This window comes from Gracilinanus agilis, chromosome 1 (genome assembly GCF_016433145.1).
Source record: "Gracilinanus agilis isolate LMUSP501 chromosome 1, AgileGrace, whole genome shotgun sequence".
NCBI lineage: Eukaryota > Metazoa > Chordata > Mammalia > Didelphimorphia > Didelphidae > Gracilinanus > Gracilinanus agilis.
This window is the reverse complement of record NC_058130.1, coordinates 758627396-758638186: the sequence shown is the minus strand read 5'-3', so window position 1 is coordinate 758638186 and position 10791 is coordinate 758627396. Positions and strand designations below refer to the sequence as shown.

Below are 10791 nucleotides of genomic sequence, written 5' to 3'. Positions count from 1 at the left end.
TGTGTGTGTGTGTGTGTGTGTGTGTGTGTGTGTGTGTGTGTGTGTGTGTGTTATAATACTTGTGATTTCATTGGTTTAGAGAAACTTCTCCTCCCAAAGCAGGTAAATTCTTCTGGGGCAGTTTAGAGTCTTAGTTGCCAGGGGCAACTTTTCTGTAATTTACAGTCTTTTTTAGCCCCAGGGAGGCTAAATGATTTGTCCAAAGTCAATACAAGTTGTAAGAATAAGTCAACTGTCAAACAACTACAGAAACATCCCTCTTTATTTCTGCATCCCTTTCCATTGACTGCTTCAGACCCAGGTCCAACCCTAGTAGAATCCTCCCTTGTGATAAGAAAATTCATTTAATTCCAGATTGATAGCATGCCCCTGAAATTCCTGCTCCTAGAGGAGGCTTGGGTTGGTGGACCCCTGGAGCTTGGAATTTCTAAGCCTCGGTGGGCTAGGCTGATAGGGTAGCCACGCTAAGCTTGACATCCATTATGTTGAACCCTAAGGATCAGGGACCCACCAAGTTACCTAAGGAAGGATGAACTGGCCCAGATGAGAGAAAATCAGCTATAAGACCTCGTGCCCATTGGGATTGGACCCATAAAGGGTAGCTGCATCTCTAGCCTGGGTGAGATAGGGATGCCCAATCTCCAAAACAAACAAATAAAAAATTAAGCAAAACAAACCCACACCTTGGCTATATCTACCATGCTGTCCTTTGTTCCTCACCCATAATTCACCACCTTTCTTGTAGGTCTTCTAAAGATAAACTCTAAGTTCTGCTGAAGGAGAGAAGGAACTGACAACTCAGAATCATAGCATCTCAGAGCTGGAAGAATACTCTGAACATCCAGCATGATCCTTGGGGGAACAAGAATACTCTCTACAGTCTCGCTGGTCAGTGGCCTCTGATAGAAGCCCTCCATTGAAAAGGAGCTCATCATCCCCCAAAGCAGCTCATTTCCCTTTGGGATCTCGCTCATCATTAGGAAATCTTTCCTTCTGGAGACCTCACCTCTAATGAAGAGGAAATCAAGGCAATCATTAAAAACTATTGAGCCCAATTATATGACAATAAATATAGATGAGATGGATGAATATTTACAAAAATATGAATTGCCTAGATTAACAGCAGAAGAAATAGAATACCTAAATAATCCCATATCAGAAAAAGAAATTGAACAAGCCATCAAAGAACTCCCTAAGAAAAAATCCCCAGGACCAGATGGACTCACAAGGGAATTCTATCAAACCTTCAAGGAAATCTTTCCTTCTATCTAACTCACATCTATTTTGAACCTTCCACCATCACTGCCAGTCCTTCCCTCTGGAGCCAAGAACAAGGCTAACCCATCTTCTAGGTAGCAGCCCCACCAAAGACTTACAGACAAGTCTTTTCTTCCCATAAACATTCCCAGTGCTTTAACCAATATGTCACGCTTGGAAAGCCCTTGTTCACCTTAACTTCCCAGCACTGGACACTCTCCAGCTTATCAATGTCCTTCCTGGTATCCATAAATGAATATTAGACTAGAGGATGGTCTGACCTGGTTGGAGTACAGCAGAATTTGCACTTCTCTCATTCTAGAAAGCGTTACTTTTAATTTAGTCTAATCCTGGATTTCTTTACTAGGCAATGGTGGCTAAATTCTTTGACTCCATGATGCCTCATTTTCCCTCTCTGTTGAAAGAAGCAAAGCCCTACTCATCTCTGTCTAATAAAGGATGTTTTAAAAATGGGAATACGACCTTATAAGCTCCTCAACAGTGGGCACTCTCTTTTGTTTCTTTTTGTATCCCCTTAGCACAGTGTCTGGCACATAGTAGGCACTTAATGTTTATTGACTACCACCATTTTGTACCTCAATTTTCTCATCTGTAAAATGAGAGAGTTGGACCAGCTGGAAATCTATGATCCTCTGAGATATAAAAGGGTCAAGTTCTTAGGCTGTTTCATTCAATGAATCCCCCCACTTTCCCCTTAGGCTCCCCTAATTCCTAATCTGTCTTCTTACACTCTGTCCCTAGAGGGTCTCTTCCTTGAGGAAATCCCTGAAGGTTACGGGAGGTGAGAGTGAAGGAAATTGTTCTAACACAATTCTCTAGGAGAGAGAGAGAGAGAGAGAGAGAGAGAGAGAGAGAGAGAGAGAGAGAGAGAGAGAGAGAGAGAGAGAGAGAGAGAGGCTCCACTGCCCCAGCCACCAAACAGGTGATCAGAACTGGCCAGCTCTGGTTTCTCTTTCCTCCCCTTCTGCCCAGAAAGTCTCTGCAGGGGAGAGGAGAGGAAGCCAAAGAAATTCCTCTGGGAAGTGCTCCATTTTTGCTGGGTGAGTCTTCCAGCTTGAGAGCTGCTCTGTGACTACTGAGAGACATGGGACACGCTGTCCCTGGGAAACAGAAGGCTTGAGGGATTTGTTTTCTTCTCAGTTGCCTTGTTTACTTCATCATCATTCTGGTCGAAGCTTTCAGCCCTGCACCCTGGCTGGAGCCCGACCACAGTTATCTGACTCAAGGAGGCTTTGTCTGATGAGCCAAATTCTGTGTGTGTGTGTGTGTGTGTGTGTGTGTGTGTTTGTGTGGGGGTGGAAGACAAACACAGGGATGTAGACAGAGAGAAAAATGGAGGCAAAGAGACCCAGAGACCTAGAGAAAGGGAGAAAGAGAAAGGCAGAGACCAAGAAGAAGGCAAATTATGGCACAGAGTCACAAGACTTGAGTTCAAATCCCACCTCTAAGGTTAATGATCACTATGACTTTGTAAAAAGTCACAACCTCTTTGGGCCTCAATTTTCTCATCTGAAAAATGGAGAGAGGACTAGACAGCCTCTGAAGCCCTTCTAGATCCAGGATCCTATGACAAAGAGATAGGGGCAGACAAAAGAGGAGGGCTGTAGATGCTAAAGATCATCAGAGGTGGGAGAAATTCACTTTGGGTTAAGCCAATCCCATCTGGAGTAGATGCAAAGACCAGATGACCTCAGGAGATCCCCGTTAGCTCTAGGGTGCTGTAAAGAGGAGAAGACCTCGGCACCATCTTGTCCAATCAATAGCAGAAGTGGATGTGGTTTTACCAGAAGAAATGATACCAAGGAAGAAATGTGACCCTCTGCTTTGTCATTGAGCCCTAAGGACCAGGAGATCTTTCCATCTAACTCGCAACGTCCTATTCGTATTCCCTCTCTCATTAGAAAGTGAGCTCTTTGAGAGCTTTTCCATTTGCAGCCCCAGAGCTTAGCACAATGCTTGACACAGAATAGGCACTTCGTGTATGCTTTTTTTCGCTCATTTATTCAACCATTTCATTTTAGAGATGAGAAAACTGACGCCCAGAGAAGCTCAAACTCAAGCACAAGTCTTCTGACACTCTTTCCACTAGGATTATACAGAAAAGATAGAAGGTGAAGAGAAGGAAAGAGGAAGGAAGAGCTGTGTGACCCTGGGCAAGTCACTGAACCCCTATTGCCTAGCTCTTACTACTCTTCTGCCTTGGAACCCACATACGATACACGGTATTGATTCAAGATAAAAGGTTGTTCAGGTTTTTGTTTTTGTTTTTTTTTAAGAGAAAGTGAGAGAGGATATAGAATGTACAAGCAGGAATGGGAGATGAAAATGGACAGAAAGAATACAAAAACAATAATGATGTGCAATATCAGACAAGAGAAAGAGGAGAGAGGAGTCATTGGAGAGACAGAGGAAAGAAAGAATAGCTAGGAGAGAGAGCAAAGGGTCAGTCAATCAACAAGCATGTATGAGGATTCTATTATGTATTAGGCACTGCACTAAGCACTAGGGAATATAAGAAAGATAGAGAAAGGAGGCCAGAGATAGAAGAAAAGAGAGATACAAAGGGAAGAAACTGAGGGGAAAGAAAAAAATATAAAGGAGAAAGGAAAGACACAGACACAGAGAGACAGAGAGACAGAGATTGGATTGAGAAATGAGATGAGATGAGAGAGAGAGAGAGAGAGGACACAGAGGATGAGAGAATCAGAAACAGACAGAGAGAATGAGAGAGTGAGAAAGAGTGAGGAGAGTGAGAGAGGAGAGGAAGAGAGGAGAAAGAGACAGAGAGACACACAGAAAGGGAGAAGACAGATAACCTAGAAAAGAAAGGAGTCCAAAGACACAAGAGGAGACAATAGAAAGACAAAGGGGTCAAGAACCTAAAAATATGGTGAGAAGAAAGCAGAGACAGAAAGAAGCAGAAAAAAAAAAAAGACAGGAGTGAGGATGTCCTCTAGTGTGTGGACAGAGTGTGAAGTCCCTGCCTGTCCTCGTGTCCTCTCCTACCTCCCACCCTCTTCAGGCTTCTCTCAGGATAACTGTCTGCTCTCTACAGGTCTTCTGAGGGGAGGGGAGGGACCTGGCATCAGGGGTGGTGGGGAGGCGGGGCCCTCCCTAAACTTCCATTGGCTCCCCTGGGAACAGCCAAGCTATATAAATTTGGGAAGAGAATTGGGAATTGACTGATAGTGCTTTCTTTCCTCTGGCCCTTGCAGGAGGGTTCTGGAAGCTCACTCCGCATCCTTGGCCAACTTCTCCCTGGTGAGTGAGTCTTGACTTCTCCTCTTCCTCCCCTCCCTCTTTCTCCTTCTCTCTCCCAGTGGCTAAAGTAATAGGGAAAGGATTGGCCAAGAGAATCCTCAGCTTGGGGTGGGAAGGGTAGTGCTAAAAACAAGAAAATATTCCTACTGGGAGCCCAAATTCCTGAATTTGGGGTCCAAAACCATCAATTTGGAGAGATCCAGGAGCAGGTTGTGCCCCTACTTGGGCCATGGTGTTTGGGGTGATTGAAGGCAGGGGACAGACAGTTTGCCCTACTTTTGCTTCTTCCTTACCCTGGTCCTTTTGAATTATTCAACTCCATCCACCCCCCAAGGGGCAGCTAGATAGAGGCTTTGAGAAGGGAGATCCCAAGAGCTTGGCAGTGCCCAGGCTGTCCCAAAGTTCTTTAGCCAATGCTGGACAGATGGGTTCCAGATATGCTACAGAGAGGATTCGTTCTGGGCTACAGGTTGCCTTGGACCAGGGCTTCTGAGGTCCCTTCCAGCTCTGCAATTCTGACTCATATTCCATGTCCTCTACAATCAGACCCCAAACCCGTGGGAATGTTGAGCCCTTTAGTCTAAACCTCCAGAGGAAAAGTCTCCTCACCTCCAGATTTACAGCCCCAAACCCAGAAGCTTAGAGCATCACAAATGGAGTTGTGGGGCGAGGGATACAAGTCTCCAGAGGAATTCCACCACATTTCAAAACCCCAAGCCCTGCTCCCCTAAAGAATCAACCGATTTCTTTAGTGCTCTACAGTTTATAATCACTTTCCTTAAACCGAAATGATGGCAAGTGTTTTATTTTAGGGGATGTGGGGAGGGAGTCCAGACCTATGATTTCACCTAAGCTAATTCCCAGTGCGGAAACTCCCTCCTTCCATCACTCATCTGGGAGAGCTGCCTCTGGCTCAGAGATGAGTGACTTACCCAAAGTCACACAGCCAGTACAAGTCAAAGGAAGGTCTTGATGCCAGGGTTTTCTTCCTTCTGAGACAGCCCCCTCGGATTCATGACATCCAGCTACCTCTCTGCACACATTCTATTATTTTTCTTATTGCCTTTTTCTCCTTTCTTCTGATATGGAGTTTAGATAGAAATAGTCTAAGGACAAGTCGTCACTATCCTGCTAATTATTCTTTTATATTTACTATTCTGTGGACTCCTGCACAAATAGATAAAAATCACTATTTTTTTGTAATTGGGTGTTAGAATGTCAACTCATCCTCTCTAGATTTATTCTTACTCCAGTTGAGGCCTGAAAACAGGAGGTCCAGGGTTCAAATCTGTCCTCAGACCCTTCCAAGCTATAGGACCCTGGATAAGTCACTTAACCCCAACTGCCTAGTCCTTACTACTCTTCTGCCTTGGAGCCAATACTTAATGTCAAATCTAAGGCAAAAGGTAAAGGTTTAAAGAAAAAAAGAAGATTTAATTGGGTGGGAAATTCCTAGCAAGGAAATTCTATCAACACAGATCAGTAACTATTCCTCCTATGAATAATCCTAGAGCAGAGGCTCTTCATCTTTTTGGCATCACAAACCCCTTTTGCTATCTGGGTCCCCTAAAAAACCCTTCTCCAAATTGTGTCCACAGCTCACATTCACAATGAAAGAAAAGAGGTGAATGGAAATAAAGCTGATTTTCCCCTCATCTTAATTCATTCTCCCCTCCCCCAAAATCTATTAGTCTATGGACTGTGGGTTAAGAATCCTTTTCTATGGGAGGTCCTGGGTTCAAATCTAACCTCAGATACTTCCTACCCATGTGACCCTGGGAAAGTCACTTAATCCCCAATTGCCTAGCTCTTACTTCTCTTCTTGCCTTGGAGCTAACATACAGTATTGATTCTAAGACAATAAGTAAAGATTTCTTTAAAAATTTTTTAATTAAAAAAAGCTTAGACAATCCCCCTCATCCCAGTCCAGAGGTCCTTGGGTCAGGTCATGATGATGCTAGGAATACAGTGGAGAAACAAATGATGGCCTCTCCTAGGGACATTCCAGAAGATCAATGGCTCCAGAATAGGCCAGTCCTCCCAACTCCACCCCATGACCTTCCCCCAGAGACTGCAGATTTAAAACTATCTGGGTCTACCCACCCCCTCCTCCTCCTCTTGACTTCAGTGTCCAAAAGGAAGACAGTTTCTTTTGGGGAAGGCAGGAGGGGGACACACAATATCTTCTCCCCTTCCCCTTCCCCCCAAATACAGAGGCTGCTTGGGCTATTCTCTGGGGGAGCCAGGCAGCTCAGTAGACTGAGAGTTAAGCTTAGAGATGAGAGATCCTGGGTTCAAATCTAACCTCAGACACTTCCTAACTGTGTGACCCTGGGCAAGTCACTTGACCCCCATTGCCTAGCTCTTGCCATTCTTCTACCTTGGAATCAATACATAGTATTGATTTTAAGACAGAAGGTAAAATTTTTAAAAATATCCTCCCCAATTCATGTTCTGACTTTCCTTTTCCAACTGAGACCCAAAGAAATAAATGAACATTTATTATTATTAAGATTATTATATTATCATTAGACCCTCTTTATACTAAGCTCTTTTTTCCTCTCTTAAACCTTCACTTTCTGTCTTAGTAACAATTTTAGGACAGAAGAACAAGGTCTAGGCAATTAGTGTTAAGTTAAACTTAAGTTAAGCCAGGGTCACAAAGCTGGGAAATGTCTAGGGTCAGATTTGAACCCAGGATCTCCTAACTCCAGACCTGGAGTTCTATCCACTGGGCCACCAGGCTGTCTTGATTAAACTCTTTGCAATTACTATCTCATTTGATCTTCACAACAAGCCTGAGAGGCAGATGCTGTTATTAGTCCCATTTTACAGATGAAGAAACTGAGGCAGAAAAGGTTAAGTGATTCATCTCAGGTCCAAGCCATCTGTCCCATGTCTGAGGTCTTAGATTTAAAGCCAAAGAAACTGAGTCCCAGGGACAGGAAATTACTTCCATCAAGCAGGCTGGATTTGAACCTAAGGTTTCCAATTTAGAATCAACCATTTTTCCTGCTGCACCATGGATATGGGGAGAGAAGAAGGGGAGGGATTTGGGATCATAGATTTAGTTCTGGAAGGGATTGTATGGCTCATCTATAGTCGAAGCTTATCACAGATGAGAAAACAAACCCAGAAAGGGTCAGTAACCTTCCCAAAGCCACAAAGGTAGTAATTTTCTAAGCTGGGATTCAAACCCAAAACCCAGAACAGCAAAATAAGGATTATGCTGAGTTCTTAGCTATACTTGCCTCACAGAACAGGTTAACCAAGGAAATTTGGGGTTCTTGTGTCCTTCTCTGTCTCTGACTCTAAAAATAGTCCTATTTTCATTGTCCCCTTCATCCTCACCTTGTAACAAGGCAGCATCCTTCCAGGCTTTAGTTCTTCCCATCTTTCAGATGCAGAAGCTGAAACTTGGATGGGGACAATAATCCTTTCCCAGTTCCCTCAAAAGAAGGGATGTGCTTATAAATACTTCACACTCTTTCTTTTTTTAGGCACTCTTTCCCTAATGATACACTTTTAGGTTAAATCTGCATTATTAACATTTTCTCCATCCTTTCCCTAAGTCTAGACAATCCACAAACTCCCTTATAATTAGAATCGATCTAAGGTGAGGTGTGCTACCTTGGGAGGTGATGGCTCTCTCTTCCCTGAAGGTCTTTAAGCTTGAATGGTTATTTGCTGGGGGGGGGGGTGAGTTATAGAGAAGATTCTTTGGAAGAGTGGGGTGGACTAGACAAGATGATCACAGAAGCCTCATCCTTTTCTTTTTTTAATTAAAAATTATTTTTATTGTCATGCAAAACCCATTTCCATATTGGTCATTGTTGTAAGAGCAAAATCACACATAACCAAAACCCCCAACTAAAACCAAAGATACATTGATGTGAAAGATGAATCCAACAGTTTTTTCTCTGGAAGTGGATAAGTCTCTCAGGATTGTCCCAGATCATCCCATTGCTGAGAGTAGCCAAGTTTTCACAGATAATCATCATCCAATTTTCTGTTATTGTGTGTGATGTTCTCCCCATTCTGCTTATTTCGCCCTGCATCAGTTCCTGAAGATCTTTCCAGCTTTTTCTGAAATCATCCTGCTTATCATTTCTAATAGCACAATAGTATTCCATCACCAATATGTACCACAATTTGTTCAGCCATCCCCCAACTGATGGACATTCCCTCAGTTTCCAATTCTTTGCCACTACAAAAAGAGCAGCTATATATATTTATGTACAAACAGGTTCTTTCCCCTTTTTTATTATTTCTTTGGGATACAGACCCAGGAACGGTATTACTTGATCAAAGGGTTTAAATTGCTTTATAGCCCTTTGGGCATAGTTCCAAATTGCCTTCCAGAATGGTTGAATTGGTTTACAACTCCACCAACAATGCAATAGTTTCCCGATTTTGTCACATCCCCTCCAACATTTACCACTTTTCTTTGCTGCCATATTGGTCAATCTGATGGGTGTGAGGTGGTACCTCAGAGTTGTAATTTTTATTTTTCTAATCAAGAGTGATTTGGAACATTTTTTCATATGATTATTGGTGGCTCTGATTTCTTCATCTGAAAATTGCTTCTTCATATCCTCTAACCATTTGTCACTTGGGGAATGGTTTGTATTCTTATCAATTTGACTTAGTTCTCTATATAATTTAATTTTTTATTAAAAACTCAATTCATAGTGGGGGGGGGGGAGAATGGGGAAGGAATAGGGACAACCTTGCAGTAAATATGTATGATGAAACAAAACAAATTTCCACATTGATTATGACCAAAAATGCATGTCTCATTTTGCATCTAAGTCCAGCAGCTCACGTGTTTCATCATAAGTCCTTTGGGATTTTTGGTTGGTCACTGAATTAACTAGAATTACATCTTTCAAAGTTGATTGCTTTTACTTTAATGGATAAATTGTTTTCTTGGCTCTCCTCACTTCACTTAACATCACTTCATACAAGTCTTCCCAGGTTTTTCTGAGACCATCCCCTTCATAATTTCTTCCAGCACAAAAATTGTATTCAGTCACATTCATATGCCACAATTTGTTCAGCTGTTCCCCAATGAAGGTCCCGTCCTATTCTGAGACTCTCAGATTGTAATGAGAGTTATTCTATTTGTGACTTATGGAAGGAATCTCATTGCTTTACAAACACATAATGGAGGGGGCAGCTAGGTGGTTCAGTGGATTGAGAGCCAGATGAAAGGTCCTGGTTTCAAATCTGGCTGTGTGACCCTGGGCAAGTCACTTAACCCCCATTGCCTAGCCTCTACCACTCTTCTGCCCTAGAACCCATATGCAGTGATTCTGAGACAGAAGGTAAGGTTAAAAAAAAAAAAAAGAGGGGCAGCTAAGTGGCTCAGTGTATTGAGAGCCAGACCTAGACACAGGAGGTGCTAGGTTCAAATCTAGCCTCAGACACTGCCTAGCTGTGTGGCCCTGGGCAAGTCACTTTACTCCCATTGCCTAGCTTTTACCGCTCTTCTGCTGTAGAACTGATACATAGTATTGACTAAGATGGAAGATAAGGATTTTTTTTTTAAAGACATAATGGAAAGATCTGAGTTCTAAACCTGGCTCAGCTACTGGCCAGTTCTGTGACTTTTTTTTTAACCCTTACCTTCCATCTTGGAATCAATATTCTGTATTGGTTCCAAGGCAAAAGAGTGACAAGGGTTGGGCAACCCAAGACCTCTGGTCTCTAAGCCTGGTTCTCAATCCACTGAGCCACCCAGCTGCCCCCCACCCAGTTCTGTGACTTTGAGAGAGTCCCTGGACCTCTGGCAGCCTCAGTTTTCTATCCTCTCAGGGAGTTGGACTAGATGGTCTCTAAGATCCCTTCCAGATTTAACATGTCGAGACTCAGATGGTTTGTCCAAATCAGAAAAGTCTCTTCTGCTGACCAGACGTTTCTTCTCTCTCCCCTCACTGTAGTGACCATGTCTCAGGAGCAGCAGCTCCACGTGAAGACCCCCCTCAGGGACAGCATGGCCCTGTCAAAGGTGGTGGGCACCACTGTGTACCTCAAGATGGAGACTGCCCAGCCCTCGGGGTCTTTTAAGATCCGGGGCATTGGACACCTGTGCAAGACGGTGAGAAGCAACAGGGTGAGGGGAAGGGGAAGAGCCTGAGATGGCAGCAGCGGGCATTGCCTTGGACCCTTTGGAGAGAGAGGGAGGTTAGGAAGTGTCAAAAGAAGAAGAAGAAGAAGAAGAAGAAGAAGAAGAAGAAGAAGAAGAAGAAG

General features: G+C 43.4%; 1 protein-coding gene across 1 annotated transcript in view; it reads left to right on the top strand.

Annotated features, from left to right (window-relative positions):
* Positions 1-10107: 10107 nt before the first annotated feature.
* Positions 10108-10791, top strand: part of SDS (serine dehydratase) — a 13637-nt gene continuing 12953 nt past the window's right edge. Inside the window, exon 1 of the mRNA XM_044658798.1 lies at positions 10108-10639. Coding sequence (XP_044514733.1) covers positions 10370-10639 — 270 coding nt within the window. The 5' untranslated portion in view covers positions 10108-10369. The remainder of the gene's footprint in view (positions 10640-10791) is intronic.